General features: G+C 38.5%; 1 protein-coding gene across 2 annotated transcripts; it reads left to right on the top strand.

The window, feature by feature from the left end:
* The first annotated feature begins 21 nt into the window (after positions 1–21).
* MRE11 (MRE11 homolog, double strand break repair nuclease) lies at positions 22–19,965 on the top strand. Of its 2 annotated transcripts, XM_040056288.2 has the most exons (19): positions 22–252; positions 759–891; positions 3,269–3,429; positions 4,055–4,142; positions 5,020–5,161; positions 6,575–6,689; positions 7,715–7,900; positions 8,355–8,526; positions 9,246–9,326; positions 9,857–9,983; positions 11,742–11,842; positions 12,972–13,145; positions 14,286–14,348; positions 15,349–15,565; positions 16,480–16,563; positions 17,529–17,584; positions 18,038–18,105; positions 18,475–18,553; positions 19,614–19,965. In XM_040056288.2, exons 1-19 carry the CDS (start codon positions 233–235, stop codon positions 19,656–19,658), a joined length of 2,112 nt encoding a protein of 703 aa, XP_039912222.1. In that variant the 5' UTR covers positions 22–232; the 3' UTR covers positions 19,659–19,965. The 2 variants fall into 2 exon arrangements, with proteins under 2 accessions (XP_039912222.1, XP_039912223.1); XM_040056289.2 differs by lacking the exon at positions 22–252 and having other exon boundaries at positions 761–891; positions 3,288–3,429.
* Positions 19,966–21,222: the final 1,257 nt, after the last annotated feature.

Genomic DNA, 21,222 nt, shown 5'->3' with positions numbered 1-21,222 from the left:
TGACGGAACGGGCCGGGCCGGGCCGGGCCGGGCTGGGGGCGGTGCTCGGCCCGAGCGGCGGCGGGAGCCGGAGATGGGTCGTTCGGTGTGATCGGCCCTCGCTGTGCCCCCTGCGCTGGCCCGGCGCCTGGTTCCGTCTCTTGCGCTTGGCGTAGGGTTTGTGAAGAGAGAAGCTGGTCCGTGAGCTGGCTGCGCTGTGCCAGAGCCTTCCCGTGAGGAACCTCGCACGAGGATGAGCGCCATCAACTCCCAGTAAGTTCCTGGTGTCTGCAGCTCCATGCAGCCCTGACGCATCAGGCAGCAAGTGTTCTCTATGTCTGGGACGAGTTAAGAAGAGCTGGGATCGCCGGTTGTGTTTTCCCTCTGGTCCTTACGGTCACCCTGCTTGCCTTCATGAGCGTGTAGATTACTAGTGCAAAGAGAGAATTAGACTGTTTAACAAGTGTTTTTGAAAACAAAAAAACATACAAAGGTTTCTTTAGTTTTTAATTAGATACTTCAGAGGGGTGCTTGCAGCCCTTTACTGGATCGGAATGATGGGGATAAACATATCTTCCAACTGGCTCGTTTGGCGATGAGCTGTTTGCAATACAAGTAGTGAAGTATTTTGAGACCCTTACAGGAGTGATATTTGGTAGAGTTTTATGGCAAATCTCCGTGTTTCGTGACTTTGGACAGATAAGCTTACCTTAGCAAAGACTCTGTAGAAATTCCCTATGTGTATTGCTCTCTGACACAAGTTTTGCTGTCTTATTCAGGGATGGTGAAGATACCTTCAAAATACTCATTGCTACTGATATTCATCTTGGCTATTTGGAGAAGGATCCGGTGCGTGGAAATGATACATTTGTAACTTTCAATGAAATTCTGGACCACGCTCAAAAAAATGAAGTAAGTGCTGCTTTTTTGGAGAGGGAAGGACTGAGACTGTTGAAAATATGGTCCAATCTGCCAGAAGCTGTAAAGCTTAGTCCTGGTACAGTCTAGTAATGCCAAACCAAGTGGCTGAACTGTTTGTTGCATTGTTTCATTTCTGTTTCAGTGAACGCCTGTTTCTTTGTGAGAGTGTTCTTACTGACTCATGACTTCAATTGTATTAGCAGTGTGTTTGGATTGCCTGAACCAGTTTCAGTGGTATCTAGAGAAGGTTTGTCACTGCAAGGAGGAAAAATAATTGAGGAGAGCAAGAGTAGTGATATACGGTCTTCTGACAAATCAGCAGAGATTTGTTAGAAGTTTTTGCAGTGCCGTGCAGTGGTGAGTCGCTGAAGTGAGTTCTGGTGCCGAGCAGCTCCGGTGCACAATCTTGTAGTGGGGTGGACAGCGGGGATTCCTGAACTGGGGCAGTGTTGGGGGAGCCGAGAGCTGCCAGGAGGCCGCAGCAGCTGATGGGACTTGGGTGGGGTCAGGAGCAGTGGCAGCCAAGACCTCCTCCACACCTGTAAAAGAAGCTCCTGGGGAGTGGCAGGAAGCAGGAGCATCTCCAACACGGCAAACAGACGTGCTGTGGCATGGCTTTTTGTGCAGGAATAGCACTTGAGCCCTGCCAGCCCCACCAGGGAGTGGTGGTATCTATCTGGCAGAAAGCCATGGCCTTTCTCTGCGTCCACCACAGCCGCGAGAGCTGCCCAGACAGAAGTCCCTATCCAGACACAGCTCAGGGAGTGTGCATGAGAGAGAGAGAGACTACTGGAATCACAGCCTACTTTCTTTGAGGCAGGCCTGACAGGCATGGTCCAGGGGATTCCCTATTCACGCTCCCTCTGGGTGAACTTACTGAATTAAGGGACAGGGAGCAATGGCAACAAGTTCCTGCCCAGAACAGCAGGTGCATCTCCTCCGTGACTGCCCCACATCCCCACGTGCCCTGGCAGAGCAGGTGTGAGGCTCTGCAAGTGGAACTGAACAAGGACAGTGGTTCATCTAGCATAGAGGTGATGCTGAGGTTGTTGCCTGAGCTCAATATCAAAACTCCTTCCGTGAAGAAAAAAGATGGACTGTTACAGGAGACCCCCTTCTGTTGGGAACTGAAGGCCCAATATGCAGACTGCCTCCACTTCTTAGGGAAGTCCAAGGGCCTGAGTTGGTCAACAGCAGCTGAACGTGAGCCAGGGTGTGCCCAGGTGGCCAAGAAGGCCGATGGCATCCTGGCCTGGATCAGCCGCGGTGTGGCCAGCAGGAGCAGGGCAGTGACCGTCCCCCTGTGCTGGGCACTGCTGAGGCCACACCTCAAATCCTGTGTTCAGTTCTGGGCCCCTCCCTGCAAGAAAGACATTGAGGGGCTGGAGTGTGTCCAGAGAAGGGCAACGGAGCTGGAGAAGGGTCTGGAGCCTAATGAGGGGTGGCTGAGGGAGCTGGGGGTGTTTAGCCTGGAGAAAAGGAAACTCAGGGCAGACCTTATCGATCTCTACAACTGCCTGAAAAGAGGCTGTAGTCAGGTGGGGTTGGTCTCTTCTCCCAAGCAACAAGCGATTGGACTAGAGCAGGTGGCCTGCAGTTGCACCAGAGGAGATTTAGACTGGATATTAGGAAAGATTTCTTCCCTGTAAAGGTTGTCAAACCCTGTAACAGGCTGCCCAGAAGAGTGGTGGAGTCACCATCCCTGGAGGTATTTAAAAGATGTATGGATGTGGCACTTAGGGACATGATTTCAATGCTGGACTCAGCAGTGCTGGGTTAATGCCTGGGCTTGGTGATCTTGGAGCTCCCACCTATGAGTCTATGATTCCATTTTTATGGACTGGATGTTTATCAGTCAGATTCTTTGTAATTTTGATGAGGTTTTCTCCTAATGCTTTACCAAAAGCTAAAGATATGCAATATATGCAGAAACTGCAACTAGTACCTTCTTAAAATATTGTGGTGATAGCTACTGGTTTTATTTGCACTAGGTAGTGCAGCAGTGAGAAAACAGTGCAGCTTTTCATGCCTATCAAAAAATGTTCAGGAGCCAATTTGGAGACCCTTATTACAACAGTACACTAATCCTTTTTTTACCACTATCATTTGTTTTCTCCTATGGCTCTTCATAAATGGTCTTTTCGGGGTTGATTTTGTTTTAATTAATAATTTAATTATTTTTTTTAAATAAGGAAATTAAATATTGTTTCTGTTACTATTAACTCCTTTTACCTAGAAGTATACTTCCTCATATTTGAGGAAGTATGTGGAACTCCCTAGAAAAAATAATTTAAACAATTTACTTAGAAGTATTTCAAGGTAATACAAAAAGTTGTATTAAAATAATAAAGCTTTTTGTTACATACAGGTGGACTTTATTTTATTAGGTGGAGACCTTTTTCACGACAACAAACCCTCCAGAAAAACAATACACTCTTGTTTGGAGTCACTGAGAAAATACTGCATGGGTGATCGTCCTGTTCAGTTTGAAATTTTGAGTGATCAGGCAGTTAATTTTCATTACAGCAAGTAAGTATATTACTATAAATTATCATGTAAGGCTTGGTTTGTGTATTGGGTTTGTGTATTGGTATTGTGATTTTTATTTTATATCCTCCATGACTCGAACCTGGAATTTTTAGGCCTGTCTGTGTGGGACAGTTTACAGGATAAGTTCACCTGCCATCTCAGTCTGTAAAGGAAAGCATACAATATTTTGAGAAACTTTTGAACGTGTTGTTTTGTGTTGTGACACATATTTATGTATATACATTTGATATATTTATGTAATGTACAATTAAAGTAAACCAAGTCACATGAGTTGTTTTGGTAAAATCAGTAGAGTTCCTTGTGTGTAAGCAAAGGTTGCACAGTGTAATCCACTACTACTATACAATTTTTTTGTACAGTTCTTTTCATGGCTTGTTCTAAAAAAATAGGTTTCTTTTGCTACCCTGTTCTCCATGGAAAGTGCCATTCCAGACCATGAGAAGTAAGAATCTTCTTGTGGTTAAGCTTAAGCTTATGCTTATTCATAATCACTTCATTCTGATTTGCACCACATTTATTGTGATGGAGCTAATTTGAAAAGAATATTTAGAATCATACACAAATTGCAGATATAGTTTAATTTCTTACTCTCTTTTTTTTCCAGGTTTCCTTGGGTGAATTATCAGGATGAAAATCTCAACATTTCTATCCCAGTTTTTAGTATTCATGGCAATCATGATGATCCCACAGGGGTAATTATTATAATTGTACTGTTGCATGACAAAGATATAGAAACTTGCATAAAAATACAGTTCTGGGAGATCACCTTAGTTTTAGTCAGTTGCTACACTCTTTATTTAAATATTTTGTGTATCTTTAGGAATTCTCTTAATAACTGACAGCAAGTTAAGTGTGACATTAAAATCAAATGGAAATAAGAGATTCATATAAACTGTGTTTAATTTCTTCATTTATGTAGGTTTTTGTCATTGAGAACAGAATCACTTTCATGCCAAGAAGTGGCAGTCTTTCAGAAAATTTCTGAAACATTCCATCTGTAGAGACTGAATGCTTTTTTCTTAAAGGAAGAGAATTTTGATATTTTGATTTGTGCATATGTAATTGATATGCATCATGCATTTGCAACAAGGATAATCTAATAATAGTGAAATGGTAGCTTAAAAGTAAGCAGGAAAAGGATGTTTAGAAAGCATTAAAACACATGTGTTAAATTAATAATTTTGCATTTTATATCAAGTAGCAGTGTATCACAGAAATGGGTGTTTTAGCAGCAGTTTAACTTTGAACTTATTATAAGGTAGTTACCTTAACCAGATAATTTTTGTAGCAGTTCAGAGACTGGGTTTTTTGTGTTTTTGTTTTTCTGAAAGATTTAATGTTTAATTTTATATTGTTCAAATGAAGAATGACTTGTAAGGAAAAGGGATTTGCTTCTATCCGCTGGAGTATTAGCAAAACACGTAATGTATGTTATGGGGCTTTTCAACTGCAGAAGTTACTTAAGGAAAGATATTCTCTCTTACTTTTGAGACTACTTTCATTTTGACATGAAATACTTAATGTTCTACTCAAAGTTTTGTATTTGTTTTTTCTTAATATTTGTTGTAGGCAGATGCACTGTGTGCATTGGATATTTTAAGCTGTGCTGGACTGCTGAATCACTTTGGACGTTCAACTTCTGTGGAGAAAATAGATATTAGTCCCATTTTATTGCGTAAAGGCAGAACAAAAATTGCTCTGTATGGCTTGGGTAAGTATTTGGCTGCCAGACTGTGACTAGACTGTTCATGCATTACTGAAATTTAATAGGTCTAAATAAAGTTGAAACAAACATATAAGGCTGCAAACAAACAAACATGAAGGTCTACCTGATTCTAAATTCGAGCATATCAATTCTGTGACAGTGTCAAGTTTTTCCTCCTGCTTTGTGTCACTGGCTGACAGGGCTTTGTTTGCTCATTTAGATAAATCTTCCTAAACTTGTTTTTTGTACTTTTACTGGTGTTAAGTGAACCCTGCTTAAGTTAACTGTAGTGCCAGTGTATCAAGTCAGAGTAGTCACACTCCTGAATTCCCTCTGTTGTATATTAAGCTTATTTCATCCTACTTAGGCAAAACTCAAGCACCCTATGTTCATGTGCCATTTTGGTTGTATTTAAAGACATAGGCTGTCTGAGCAGAAATCTAATGTCTTATGTGTCTGTCTGAAGTCGTTCATTAGTAACACTGGCCATGGGTAATCTCAGTTTCTTTAAAGAAACTTAAGAGTTTCATTCTTTAAAGTAGTTCTATGATAAATTTTGAACTTCAGGTTTGTTCCTTTGTATTTTCCCCACTGAGTTCCCCTTACTTCTTACTTAGAATGGTTATTTTTGACTGCTTTCTGTCTAGAGAAATTAACTATTAAGATCTTATTTTCTCACCCTTATTTTTTGTTCAGTCATGAGTGCTTAAACTCTGAATTCCAAGCAACTTTTATAGCTCTAAATTAAGTCCTAGTTGGCCATGATTTTGTGTGTTTAATGAGATACTTTGAAAGCTTGCTAGATGTTTGAAAGTTTAGTAGTAGCTAGAATGTTTTAATATCAAAATATAAAAGTTTTCAATGCCAAAGTTGGTACTGGGAAATGCAACAGCTTTCTAAAGTGCCAGTGGTGCTGCATGAAGATGTTCATGATGTGTTTCTTTGTGTTTGTGCCAGAATTATTTATATATTTTTGACTTTCTTTGATTCAGAGAGCATTTGTTCTTACACAAAATATGGGATTTGTTGATATCTATCATGAGCCTGGCTAAGGATAGTTGGGGTTTGGTTTTTTTCGTAGTTAAAAACATCAAGGAAATAATCAGTGACTTCCACGGATGGGACATGCACAGCTTTCTTGAGCAAGCTGTTCCAGTGCCTCAATACCCTTACAGTAAAGAACTTCATCGTAATATCCAAACTAAATCTGTCCTCTTTCAATTTAAAGCCATTCCCCTGTCCTATCACTGCTTTCCCTTCTGAAAAGTCCCTCTCCAGCTGTCTTGTAAGCCCATTTTGGGTACTGGAAGGCTGCTGTATTTTTGTTTCTCATGCTTTTTTAAATAGACTTGCTAGTAAAAATGCTATGAAATACAGGCTTGTTCATCACACAAATTTGTGTTTGTTTGTCCACTTCAGGAGCTATTCCAGATGAGAGGTTGTATCGTATGTTTGTCAATAAGCAAGTAACCATGCTGAGACCAAAAGAAGATGAAGATAGTTGGTTTAACTTGTTTGTGATTCATCAAAATAGGTAACAGTACTGAATAAATTACAGCAAATTACTGTGTTGCTTCATTAAACTGCCTGGAAAAGGGTAGGTGAGCAAGCCAGCTGTTTTAGTTCGTGCTTATTATGAGTAGCTGGCGTCTTAAGATTTTTACAAGTAAAAACTTCGTTTTACAGCTCTGTTTGGAAAAGAATTGTAAAGGAAAAGGTTTGAAATAAATGAGTTAGGGGAGTTGAGAGATCTCCTCCCAGATTTTCATAGTCAGAGGCAGTGGAGGGTTTGTAGTGTAATATGCATATAATTAAGTCCTTTCTGCTTGTTAGAGCTGGGAGAACATCAAACTTCTTATTGTATTTTCTATCTTTGTTTGAACCACAATTCAACAAGCACCCAATGTTCTGCTGAGCTTTATAGATAGGCAACGTGTTCTCTCTGCCTACAGGCTTCTCCCAGCAGTGGTAGTAGGAGCAGGCAGAGTTCTTTTCCAAATACTTTCTTCTGATTTTTCCTGAAGAAAAGGGCAATCCTTATGCTGAAATAATGGTGAGGCAGATGTAAACAAGTATAGCTCATACTACCCTGTGTACTGATTTCTGTCCTGTAGACTGCAGAAACTCACTCCCCTTTGTCTTCCAGAAGGAAGACATGGGGACATTGGGGCTGGCATGTCCCGTGTCTGTTTAATTCAGTGGGTTTTACCCCACCATTTAAAAACAAAAAACAACCAAAACTGATTGCTATGAGATGCTATAAAAGCATTCATACAGAACAAAAACAGAAGTCTTATGAGCTAAGTAACAATAAAAGGGGGATCCAGATAAAAGGAGGGGAGGAGAAAAGAGTGAGCTGTAAAAAAGTGAGCTATGTAAGTTGCTCTTTTGTTTAACCAAACACTAAACAACTGTGAAAGGAATAAATGTGAAGAAGACCTGACATGAATGTCTGATATTATTGCTGGAGTTCCTGTATCATTTTAAATCACACTGATGTTTTTCTCCTTTCTTCACTCTCCGCTTGCCCATCCATTATTCTTCTCTTCTCTCGAACAGGAGCAAACATGGAGCTACCAACTACATTCCAGAGCAGTTTTTAGATGACTTTATTAATCTTGTTGTGTGGGGTCATGAACATGAGTGCAAAATAGCTCCATTCCAAAATGAACAGCAACGTTTCTACGTTTCTCAGCCAGGAAGTTCAGTGGTGACATCTCTGTCCCCTGGAGAAGCTGTGAAGAAGTGCGTGAGCTTTTTTTTTTGTTCTTGTTTATCCCTTGTCTTACATGTCTCAGGTGTTCTTTTGAGAAAAGAAAAATACTTGTATCCAGTATGAAAAGACTTGTAATACTGTGTGGATTAGCTTCAGAGTGTGACATAATAAGCAAAGTAGATGGAATGAGTGCCTGGTGTAACTTTTGCTTTGCTTACAATTTAATCTATAATTTGAAGCAAATGGAACTTAGCTAAGAGGAGTTACATACTGATAAATTGGAATACAAGGAACTGAGTGCAGGTGCTTGTATATGGAGCAGGCACAATCTAAATATAATAAAATGCAGGGCCAACCCTGAAGTACAGGTCTTCCTATAGCATTTGAAATTTTGTCCCTGAAAAGTAAACATTAATTTGAAAACAAATCTTTATACCAGTGCTCTTCAGTTTATCTTCTAGTAAGTTGCCTTTCTCCTTCTAGACACATTGGTTTGCTGCATGTTAAAGGGAAAAAAATGAAAATGGAGAAGATTGCTCTAGAGACAGTGCGAACTTTCCATATAGAGGATATTGTTCTAGCTGATCATCCAGATCTTTTTAATCCTGACAATCCTAATGTTACTCAGGCAATACAGGCATTCTGCATGGAAAAGGTAACTTGTGATGCTAACAGTTTATGGATAACAGTGTATGGACAGGGGAAGGGATCTGTGACTGGTTTTGAGATTGAAAGATGAGAAATTGTGTCTTGTCCCATATTAAGACAAATGTAGACACTGTTTCCCTAGGAAGCTAATTCCATGACATTCACTTTGCAGCCTTGGCTTCCAGATTCCTTGATTGGAATGACCTGTTGAAATAAGCTGGAACTGCTTGTTGGGTGTCCATATCATCTTTTTACAAAAATTTGCACCTGGGTGTGGGGCAGTGTTGGATGTGCACTTTGGAGCCAGTATAAGTATATTGACGTAAACCCTGAGAGCTCAGCCATGCAGTCTGAAATGGCAGAAGTAACTAAGCAAGTTTATTAATTGCTTAGTTCTTAGGTTTATGTGGCTCTTTCTGCTTTTCCTTGGAACTAGAAATTTAGCAAAGCATAGTGGCAATAAAATAGGAGAGATCAGTGCTGTTGATACTGCTAGACTACACTGTATCTGAGGGATAAGCCTGTCACTGTCATTTTTTTTCTCAGTCATTCTTAGTGGACTTTGGCTGCATTCTGGTACATATGTGTTGAGGAATGAGAGCACATTCTATAAGGATTTCTTTTGATAGCTCCCCTTGCAACTGGATGTATTTAAAGATATACTTGAAACATTCAGGCACCTGTGAGAGAACAAAGTGGAACTGAATTTATAATTCTCCTTCACAGGTGGAATTGATGCTGGACACTGCAGAAAGAGAACGCTTGGGAAATCCCCGCCAACCAGAGAAGCCTATCATAAGATTAAGAGTAAGAAATTGTTCAGCTTGGATTGCTTTGTTTTTAAAGGTCACTGGGAAAAGTCTCAAAGCAAGATCATGCTTTTTGTGTAAACACATAATATATACTTTTTCTTTGCTGTGTACAGTCAAATATAAATCACCTACCATACTTCCGTTTACCTGTGTAACCAGTACTCTAAGGTAAAGGATGAGACTGGTCATAAATGTACTTCACTGCAGTTCTGAAGTGGTATTTACTGTGAAGGTTTTTTAAGTCATATTATTCTGCGTGCGTTCCTAACCCAGTTGGAAACTGTTGTGAAGGTTAGTAAATGAAACAAATTAAGAACAAGTTATAAATATGAGCTGTTATTAGCTATTTTGTTAATGTTATTGTAAACTGTTATTAGCCATTCTGGGTAGTAAGGCATTAATTTTAGGTTGACTTATTTCTTACTGTTAATTTTTTTCCTTTGAAGCATAACAAATTTGTTCTGAATTGTGTGGCTTCTCCATTTCAGTTTGTTTCATATTTAAATTTGTACTTTCCTCACTTAGGTTGATTATGCAGGTGGCTTCGAACCATTCAGTGTCCATCGTTTCAGCCAGAAGTACATGCACAGGGTGGCTAACCCAAAAGACATCATACACTTTTTCAGGCATCGGGAACAAAAAGAGAAAAAAGGTGATTATGAAAGAAGGAATCATTGGCTGGCCTTTGTTTTCATTCATCTGTCTGTATTTTGTTGCTCAGAACTTGCAAAGACTTGGTGTCTACCATGTGATGTGTTATAGGAGGAGTAAAGATGCATTGTCTTACTTGTGTATATATTGCACAATTATTTCTCTTCTATTTCTTGGATTGTCCAAAATTCTGATATTCAGCACAGCATCTTCTGACAGTTATTCATTTTCCTTTGGCCTCAGACTTTATTGAGTTGCCTGTGGTAATACATACAGCCCCATGCCAGACTGAGTTACTCTATTGTTCTGTGATAATTACCACAAAAGACATTAAGTGGCTCACTCCTGAGACTTCTTAGAATAGAACAATTGGGTTTGAACACTCGGAAGGAAAAGAGATGAGTATAGTGCTTTTTCCCTTTATATTTTAATTTTATTTTGTAGTAGTTCATTTGTTCATACCTAAAATAGTAATGAAGGCTATGGGCTTAAGGGATGTTCATATATTTAAAAAGAAAAGGGTCCAAATGTAGGATTGCATTTTGTTTGCCCTAATTAATCATGTGTATGAGGTGCTCTTGGCTTGTCCCTTCCAGGCATATTTCTATTCAAATATTTTGGCAAAACCAATATATAGCTGTAACTATTGCAGCATTTCTCGCTGTTGCTTAGAATTTTTAATAAATGGTTAATAGATGTTGTCCAAACACTGGATTTGTAATAGTTGCTAATGAAGATTCAGCTTGTACAGGAACATAGCTAATGAAGATTCAGCTTGTACAGGAACATAATGTGCTAAAAAACTCTTATAGTTTGCATTAGTGCATTGTAAGTGCATCATCCAGTTCCAGTGACAGTTTTAAAGATTACTGTCAATTCTATGAAGTTCAAAACATCATTTCATGAGTAAAAACTGCTTTTAGTGAGGCATTTTAAAAATTACACTGTATTGATCTTGGTTTATTTTGCTTTGGTTTCCGTTTTTATAGTTGTGTAATCTCATTAACATTTTCAGAATACACAGTAGCTACCACGTCAGCCACCATGTTTCACTAATTTACTTTTCTTACTTAATGGACGTGTCAGCTTCAGGAAGGGAGTATAAAAGTACAGCTATGGCTTTTTCATTGCTTCATTAGACAGCCTCTAGTAACAGAGAAGTGGCTAATGAAGCACTCAGTGTTTTCATTAGATGTGCACACTGTGGTTCAGTACAGGTGATGTTAACACTTCAGGAATTCAGTCTATAGTCTAAAGCAGTCTATAGGCACTTCATGGTATTTGTGTGGTATGTGCTAACCTAGAGTGTTTATCCCACTCATGCTTCTGCCACTCCTGCTTGCTGCCTGAGATGGGGGGTTGAGCTATTGAAAATCAGCATGCTGTGGAGGAAAATCTCCTTTCTAGTAAATGGGTTACTTATAAAAACTTCTGTGCTTTGATTGCTCCTATGATTTTCTTCCATTTGTGATCTTCTAGAGTTCAGTTATAACCTTCAGAACACAGTGTTCATTACATAAGTCCAGACGTATGTTAGTTAGAACTCTTTTTATCTGGTAGAGGTGGAGTTGTCTGCACAATTATATGTTTCTCCGTGTTTCCAATGAATAGACTCTAAAAAGAACAAAAAGCTTTACATATAATAGGGACCACAATTCTTAGGAGGCCTGCATTAACCTTTTTTCCTGCTACTGTCAGTGGGATGGTGATAATTAAAAGCTGTAAATGTGGATGATGCCACTGTGCTTTTCTGTTCTAGGCATTGATCTTAATTTTGGAAAATTGGTTAGCAGACCTGCTGAAGGAACAACACTGAGGGTGGAAGATCTTGTAAAGCAGTATTTCCAGACAGCAGAGAAGGTATTTTCTACCTTTTATATTTTCCCTTTTTAATGTCATACGATTTTTTTTTCTTTTTCTTTCTTAATGGAAGTAGTGTGCCCTGAAAAGTCTCTGATACTCACCAAGAAGTAAGTTCATTTCCCATAAAAGTGTCTGAGAATTAGCACATGAAGTGTGTGTTTAGGTTAGCAAGTAGCTGTTGTGTATAGGTTGTGTAGGTGTGTGAACGCACACTGGTTTGAGAACATGACAGCTCTGTGTGTGGACTTGCAGTGTGTGCCCTGTACTAAGTGATGTGTCCTGTGCTCAAGTACAGGAAGAAAATGCGAGGCAGCATGTGAGGGAAGAGCTACCTTAATTTATTCGAGGGCCAGTGTGAGACTGTAGCATCTACTATTACCAGCTGACTTAAGAGTCACTCGTTACTTTGCAGTATATTTGTGTCCTCAGATGTAGTGGACTTCCACATTTTATTTAAAGCAGAGCAGGGAGAAGGAAGAGACACCTGATAATTTGCTTTCTTCCCACCCTGCTGTTAAATCTAGTATATTCCCCTTTCCCAACACCAGTGCAGTAACATCTAAGAGATAAAAAAATAACCAGTGCGCCAGGTGCATTAATGCTTGGTGCAGTTGATCAAGCATAACTTGCAGAAGTGATTTCAGTTTTAGAAAGACTTTAGAGCAAGAAGTCTTGAGGTAAAGATCCTTCAAATTACAGCATCCTGCCTAACCTTAGACACATGCTAGGTGTCAGTATTAGGACAGCAGAAGTCCTTTGTTATTTTATTTAAACATTATATTTTATAATAGCTAGAAAGTTTATTCCTCTGGGCAGCATTATTTCCTGAAAGGCTTTATTTTAGTTTTAGCTGTGGTTTCTTTACTGTTCATAAAGCCTTTTGCTTTGACTAGTTTGAAAAATACTCTGTGAAGTTGGTGTGACATGCTAGTAGCAAGAGAGTTGTAACTGGGTTATGACAAATAACATTTGCTTATTGCTGTGCTTTTCTCTGATTTAAATATTCAATGCACATTACTATTTGTGCAACCAACTTAATGTAATATTTATCTGAAATAGCTGGAATATTGCTTGCTTTCTCTGATAGCAGATGCTTCTTAACAAATTATTTTCCCCAATTCTAAAGAAAGTACAGCTTTCACTTCTAACTGAAAGAGGAATGGGAGAGGCAGTGCAAGAGTTTGTGGACAAAGAGGAAAAAGATGCCATAGAAGAGCTGGTGAAATTTCAACTAGAAAAAACACAGAGGTTTCTCAAGGAGCGTCGCACTGATGCAGAGGAAGAAAAAATAGATGAGGAGGTAATGTTCCGGTAATGTTCTTTCCCCAAGAGAGGTCAAGACAGTAGAAAAATAAGTGCTCAAACATGGTTTAATAGATTTGCCTGTGTGTGGAGCATCTGCAACACTTGCCTCTAGTCATTTTCTGCAATTAATAACTGAATGATTAGTTTATGATGGATTTCAAAACTTGTACTGAAAATGAGCATTTAAGTTGCACACATGTTCATAGAAAAAATCTGTCTAATCCATGTGGAACTACATATTTACCACTATTGTGAGAAAGATGGTAGGTATAATCTGTTTATAGCTTTTTCATCATGGATTAGGAGAGAGCACAAGAACAGGACAAATATAAGGGAAATTGATCCTTCAGGTGCTCTACTTCAAACTGCCTGCACCTCAGGGTATCCCAGAGACAGGCCTGGTTTATGTGTATTGATCAGCCCTTGAAAGACATTTTTGTCAACTTGTTGAGCTTCCAAATGGGCCCATGTATTCAGCTGTAATACTCAACATTGTAGAGGAAGTTGTTCTGCAGCTTATCTGTGCATTGTTTAAAGAATAATTTGGTGAGGAAGAAAGGCTGCATCTACCTGTTTTCTTACTGATTGCTCTAATTCATGGGGGGTTGAAAGAGAGCATGAACAATTAGTTGCCTGCAGGCTTTCTGTGACGCTTTAGGGTAGTTTTTTTGGTGATTATTTTTCTTTAGAACTAGTATCTTCTTTCTGCCATGCCTCATATCTTTTCCCATATTTGTCAAGTTGAGCTTCCTAAGATGTATATGTACTGCAACATTGTCTCATCTCATAATAGTTATTTTCTGTCTTGCTTCTTCTTTCAGTTTGCCTCTTTTTCCAGTTATTCATATTTCAGTGTCCCTTATTGTCAAAATTACTGTACTCTCCTTCTCTTAAACACAGTGCCTCTTTCATGTCCCAAGCTTTCTTCCTCCCCAGTGATGTAGCTCCAGAATGTGAGAGTCTTAAATCATAGGACAACATGAAAGGTCCCTGAACTGTTCAGTTATTCTTGTACTCTTCACTTCTCACATGAGCTTGACTTAATGATTCAGTGATTAAAGCTTCACACTTACTGTATTTGGATTATTGTATGACATGAACTGTTATTTTGACAGGAACTGGTTTTTTTGTTCAGGTGCGAAAATTCAGGGAGAGTAGAAAAAAGAATATTGAAGAAGAAGATAAGGAAGTCCGTGAGGTAATTACTCTGAATTTTGAACATAGGCTGAAAAATGGAGTCCTGATTTCTGCATATAAATGCAGTCATTTAGCAGTGCTTCAGCAATACTTCAGCATTGTCCTTGCCAAAAAGTGCCTGTCAGCCTTTAAAGCTTAGTAAGTCTGTTTTAAATCTTTGTTAGGATAATATGTACCTAAGCTACTGCTCAATTTGGCTTTCGAGGTCTCTTTTCTTGTACAAATTTGTGAACATGAGTGTTCATTATTTCTTGCTTTCAACTGAGGTTAGACTAGGCAGGTGACTTTCAAAAATCTTTCAGCCTCAGCTCTTTGTGATCTCATCACCAGTGGACATGTGGATGCACTATATTGGGTGATATTACTGTAACAAATGGAGAGAATTGGTAAACCCTTAGGTACTGTGTCCTTATCAGCAATCTTAAATCTTAGATCTCCCACGTTTTCATACTTCGATTACATTTGTATTTCCAAAGAAAATTGCCAGCTACTGGTAGCATGAGTGCTCCTTTGTCTTTGCAGGTAATGTGGGACTGGAATGAAATTTTGAGATAAAAGGCACCTGGGGTGAGATTCAGTTTTCCTAATCTGGGATATCATCACCTGAGCTAGTTGTCTTAAGCACCCTGTGTGAATCAATAAAGTTCAAGTCAGCGGAGCCCGCAGGGTGTTTCCTCTGAGCAGACCCGTGTAGCTGACACAGGATGACCTGAGCTGTTCACTAGACTTCACTGACAGTGTGTCACATTAACAAGCTCCATTCTGTTGTCAGATCTTAGCTAACTACTTTATGTGTACGCATCTAATTAAATAAACCTAGTATTTTCACAGATGTCCTCATCTTCCATAACACTGGGTTTATGTCTTCTAAGCCTCACTGGTTTAGAATTACACATTTTTATTTATAGTTATATTATATATTTATTGTACATAACTAGAATTTTAACAGTGCTGTTTTCGTGATTTAAGATTCTTTCCTGTAAATTACTGTTCCATTTCAGGCAATGCTCAGGGCCAGAGCTCACCGGTCTGAGGATGAAGTTCTGGTTGCAGCCTCCAGTGATGAAGATTCCATGGATGTGGAGATGACAGGCACTGCTAATCCAAGTGATGGCTTTTCTTCAACGCTGAGCCGAGGAAGGGGTCGGGGAAGAGGTAGGGCGAGAGGTGCGAGAGGACAGAATTCAGCAGCAAGAGGTTCATCTCGAAGAGGAAGAGGTAAGAAAAACTTTGCAGTCTTTGCACTGCAGTTCCTGAATTTTTTTTCTTTAGAAGGCGACTCTCTTTTAATGCTTCCCATCAAGTGGATATTTCCTGCTTAAGAACTCCTCCTAGAAAAAAAACTCTTCTCAAATACTTGTGGTATCCTATTACATAGAACTGACTGCCTTACAAGGCTGAAGTTGTGACTTTTTGCTGTGATTAAAAGAAAAAATATCACACTTCTCAGCTGTGGAAGCATACTATACTCCTAAAAGTTGCATTATTGGGAAGGTCTGTACAATGAAGTGCATGGATAGACCTTTATCACAGCTAAAGGTAATGCATTTGATCATTGTAAAGTAAAGGTATGGATTGTCTCTATCCTAACGTAATTTACAGGAGACTTTAGTGTTTCTGGTGACTGAAAAAAATGGGGAGTGTTTCTTAAGCAAAAAGCATTAAATAGCTCCTGGACTGAGTGTGATTGTACACTTAGAGTGGTAGTGGTACTTCCATTATAGATGGACTTTCACTGTGTAGATACATACAGATAAATAAATAACTCCTCTGAGTTGTCTTAGTAATATCCCCAAATGTCTGAGAGCAGGTTGAGTTGAAACAAAGGCTGTCATTTTGGATCTAACTAATTGGTTAGTGCTTTTAAACTCGTTCTGTGAGCCTGTGCTCCAGCACTGTTGTGATCCCATCAGAGCAGAGCCCTTTGTGTTAAGAGTTTTTTTCTGTTGACCTTTGAATACTTGACCCAGAGCACTTCTTCTGCATGTAAGGAGGGCTTTAATTCAAGGAGAAAGTGAGGAGTAAAGAGGATTGTAGATTTTTTCAAGCGACTTCCCACTCAGTAATGATAGACTAAAGAGGAAAAAAGAAAAACTGCTGAACAGATTTGCATTTTTTTGTTATCTCTACAGGAACCACTAGCCAAGAGTCAGCTTCTGGCAGCAGATCCTACAAACCTGTGTCTGTGCCTGGCAAGAATATGTCTATAATAGATGGTAGGCCTGTGTTCTGTCTGGTACTCTAATCTGCTCTGCTGATGAAGTGCTTTAATGGCTTTTTATTCTATTGGGCCATTTCAGCTGTGAGAGATTCTTTCAGCGCTAATGAAATAGAATAACTAACAGTGATGAGAGAAAGAAAAAGAAAAAAAAAATAGTGATATACTTCTGTCATGGGGTAAAATGGAATGTGTTAGGAGCTTCGGGCTAGAACTGCAGATAGGAAACATATTACATAATGCAGTTTCTTAAGGCATAAGCATAGAAAGAATGTGACTTAACATTTTAGGTGGAATATTTCTCAGGAGATAAAAAGTTAAATTTGACTGATGCTTACAAGTTAGTAGGCTTTAATGCAAATCCATTTAGCATTCCATTGAAGAAAGTTTTGGAAATGCTAGTTTTTACTAAGGAAGAAAACCTTACCTTTAAGCTGCCTACATATGTGAGAGTAGCTGTTCCTTGCTGTAGAGGAAAGGTGCTGAGGAAACAGCATAGGTAATCTGAGAATTAAAGAAAAAAATACCGCTCACTAATCTACACATAACCCCCCCCACAAAATACCCCAAGGTAGACTGAATTTTAAATTAATCAGCAAATTACCTTTATTTTAAATTTGTCAGCAAATGACCTGAAATATTGCAGAGAAATTAATATTAGTTGATGTGTTTAAATTTAACCTGTGAGATAAACAGGAATTTCAGTAACAGTAGTATTTTTCCTGTCCTCTTAACCAATGTTAAGTGATGGTTCCAACTGGGAAGCACCTGCAGCTGCACAGAGGGTTATATCCCTGGGTTGACAGACTTGATTTATGTTTTGGGTTGGTTGCTTGGTTTGTTTTACAGAGTGTTTTGCAGTGGAAATGCATGCTAGGCAGATCTTAAATAAAAAGAACTGTATAGTGTTGTTTGCATTCAATTGTGTGAGCATTTAGATTTATTACATATGTTTTATTCTAGCCTTTAGGTCTTCGAAAACAGACCAATCTTTAAATTCGTTCCAGTCTTACTCTGAGGTAAGCATCTTGTTGTATGAAGTTGTGCTTTTACTGTTGATTAGAAAAATAAACTCACAGTCAAAACATTAGCCTAAGTCAGTAGATGTTCCCAAGCTATCAGTCCAGCATTAAGTTTCTACATGTTAATCTAGACCTTTTGTATCCTTTTTTGTTATGGTGTTTGTATGAGAAAAGCCATGTTTTATTTGTGTCCACAGTCTGAGATAGGAGGTGTATATATATGTGTTTTGGTGGGTTCTGCAGGGCCAGAGATGTGAAGAATGAACTTGTGCTGTGTTTGAAAATTTGTGCAGTTCTAGCCTGGAGCCCTCTCGAGTGTATATTATTCTATCTAAATAGCTGTACAGTTGGAAGAAAACCCAGTGGTTCTGTGCTGTAGTACTGACACATTATGCACTCTCTCTGTATGGATAAATTCTGTGGAAAAACTTTATACTTTTTTTTTTTCAGGATATTATAGATGCTGATTCTGATGCAGAAGATACTTCTTTTGTTCCTTCTTCCAAAGTAAATCAAAGGTGGGTATGTTTGCCTCATGAATGCCATGTGTGCCTTATTTCTGACTGGAAATCAGCAGAGTCCAAGGATCTGATTGGCTACCAGATTTTTTGGAAAGTCATAACACTGCTTAGAGAATTTATATGGTTTTTTACTTGTTAATATGGGTTATCTTTCTATAACAGAAAAAATTAGATTACTGATTGAGGTAAACTTTGATCACAGCTTTAGTATTAATATATTGTTTTAAGAATTTATATTGTTCTACTTACTGTTATATCTGTTTATTTTTGTGTATTGGTGGTCCAGCTCTAAGTTTAAGGGGAAGTTATTGGAATGTCTGGTGACTGAGAACATGCTGATGCCTTTTTCTCTTTGTATGTTTCAAGGTTGCCAACTGTATCTTCGCGTAGTAAAAGAGGCTCACAAAACCAAGCATCTAGAGGGGTTGATTTTGAGTCAGATGAGGTATGGTGTACAGTATTATTTTTTAGTTTTATTTCACATAAGTTTCTATAGCTCACTGTTTTACAGCTATTTGAGTAAAGCATTTCAGAGTGAATTTTTTTTTTTTTTTTTTTCCCTACAAACAGGGCTAAATTATTGCAACCAACTTTGATTACACTACCTGCATAATTATCAAAAATAAGGCTGGGAGGGACCTCAGAAAAATACCCAATCCTTTTTCCTTTCAACTTTTAATCCGTGAATTGTCATTACTGAAATGTGGACCTGGAATTGCCTGGGAGAGAAAGTAATTATAATCTCTTCTAGTGCTTAGCTATATCCTTTCATCTAGTTATATATTTTATGCTTGTAAAAAGGAAGATTTTTTTTTTTTTTTTTCTTTTGAAATGGTCCTTCTCCTGGGCATTTTATTGTTGCAAATTGTCTAAGTACACTTTTTAAAAAATTTAGAACACTGTTAGGAAAGGTTTCTTCCACAATTAAACAAGTAGAACTTTTACAGTTTTGCACTGAATAGAGGACACTATTCAAGCACTGTGCAGTTTGTTTTCACAGTCTGTCATGCATGGTCAGAATCCATTCCTTAACAGTGTCAGACGATGGCCACTTCAGAGAAAATACTATGTTCTTGTCCCTTCCCCCCTCTGTACTATCTCTTTTTGTACCTGAAATAAAAACCTACATGCTTGCTTGAATATACAAAAAGAAACAGTATTTTTGATTTATAAAAATATCAGTAAATTATGATGTGCAGTGTGTACATAGACATAATTTTACTGTGGTATGTGCTGCTCATTTACAACTGAAATATAGACTGTTCCTTATATCAAAGTAGCTGTTCTGGTCTTATTGACATAAACTTCTATTCTCTGCACATACATCACATGGCCTTTTAAGTCAATAAATGAACTCTTTCATATCAAAACCAACAAAAGCAGGCCTGTCAGAAAACATGGAATCATATGGCCAGGCTTTCTGTTTTAATCTAGAGGTGACTTTGCTTTTTTATGTCTTGGAATGCCTGCTAGTTTCAGTAATATTATCTCTTTGCAAATTGCAGGATGATCCATTCGTGAGCCCTGCCACGTCAAGAAGAACCAAGTGATTTCTGGCTCACTATGCAGGAGAGACTATGGAAGTTTGTGAAGAAAATGGAAAGCAGCTTACAAGACTTTCTCTATGTGATACTTCTCTGTAAACGATGGCTTGCCTTCCATTCTCACTTCTGTTGGTTTGGGTTGGTTGCTTTCTTTTCAGCAGCACCAAATTTGGTATATTGTCTGTTACGTTGCTTGATGCACTAGGCTAGAAGGTCTCATATTCTGAAGTACTGCCTGGAAGTGCAAGTTCTTTCTAAAACTCTGAAACTGTTTTCTTTTTGGGATGATAATAAAAATGACAGTTATATCTTTTATGGAAGACTCCATCTTTTTGGTTTGAATTTTGCAGAGAAGTGAATTTATAGTAGTCTGCAGGTAGGAATATGGACACAGTCTCAGCACAGTGGAACTTGTACTTGCAATTTGCTCTGGATACAGTTGAAAACTGTGAATTCAGAGTCGTAGTTGGACACAAGAATGCAGTTTTCAGTATTGAAGCTGTAAAATGCCCTTGTGATTTTAACTCTACCAAGAGAACTTGAACCCAGTATTGCACTATTATTAAACATCATCATATGTGGGAATGAATTCATCTCTGTAATTCAAGAAGTACGAAAGAGGACTCTGTATTTTGATGTTACACAAATCTTAGGAATAGATTTTAGCTGGGTGTACATGAATAATAGAACTCATATCAAAGGCTCTTTCTCCCTTTTCACAATTTTTTTTTGTCAGCTGTCAAATTCATGGTGGCTTTGTGTTTTATCTATGGAAGTTAAACATAGCAGCCTTCACTTCAGGGGAAAACATGTAACTGGTATGCAGACAAAAACTGTACTGGAAAGAGATGCTTGTGCTAAACATTTATGTGATTGGTTATATGAGGGGTTAGGATGCTCCAAAGATCAACATGATTTCTCAGAGGTCACACTGGATAGTTTTTGAAAAATCACTTCTCACCCATGTAACTTCAATTCCTCTGGCCCAGAAAAGCTCAATAATTTAGCAAAGCTCAAAAATTGATTAAAGCCATGGTAGTGAAAGATTGTTCCCAGGAGCAGGGGCAGGGAGAAAAGCACAATGTGTATTTAAAAACAGAAAAAAGGCATTGTTCCTCTTTTTGAATGCTTCCAAACTTTTTTATATTCTTCTTATAATCTTTATTCCCACCAGGCCAACAAATTTTCTAATTTTGTTAAGAGTACTCTTGCACAGGTATTTTTGATGACTTTTTTTTATTACCTGAATTCATGGTCCATCCATATAGCTTTATTTCTGACATTATTTTTCACTTTAGAAATTGCATTGTTTTACAGGTAGCTTTTATAAAAACCACATTCAGCATGTCAAATCCTGATATTCCTGTGCAGCTGCTTGTTTTACTGTTGGAGTGGGGATTGTTGAACAAGGGTGAAGTTGTCAGGAGCAGGTACCAAGCTGCCAAATTTGCTATAGCCTGTTTTCTAGTAACAACCACACGTACGTGAGCTGCCTAAACAGCTCATACTGGAGCGTGTTTCAAATACAAACTAAATCTGAAAGGTGTTGTGAAGCAGAGGAAGACACACC

Source organism: Hirundo rustica, chromosome 2, assembly GCF_015227805.2.
Source record: "Hirundo rustica isolate bHirRus1 chromosome 2, bHirRus1.pri.v3, whole genome shotgun sequence".
Lineage (NCBI taxonomy): Eukaryota > Metazoa > Chordata > Aves > Passeriformes > Hirundinidae > Hirundo > Hirundo rustica.
Note: the sequence above shows the minus strand (reverse complement) of the source record. Positions and strands in the feature narration are given on the sequence as shown.

Coding starts and splice junctions, on each gene's coding strand:
- MRE11 (XM_040056288.2), top strand. CDS start 233: ATGAGCGCCATCAACTCCCA. Junction 6,690..7,714: donor TTTGTGATTCATCAAAATAG/GTAACAGTACTG, acceptor TCTCTCGAACAG/GAGCAAACATGGAGCTACCA. Junction 14,349..15,348: donor AAGATAAGGAAGTCCGTGAG/GTAATTACTCTG, acceptor GTTCCATTTCAG/GCAATGCTCAGGGCCAGAGC.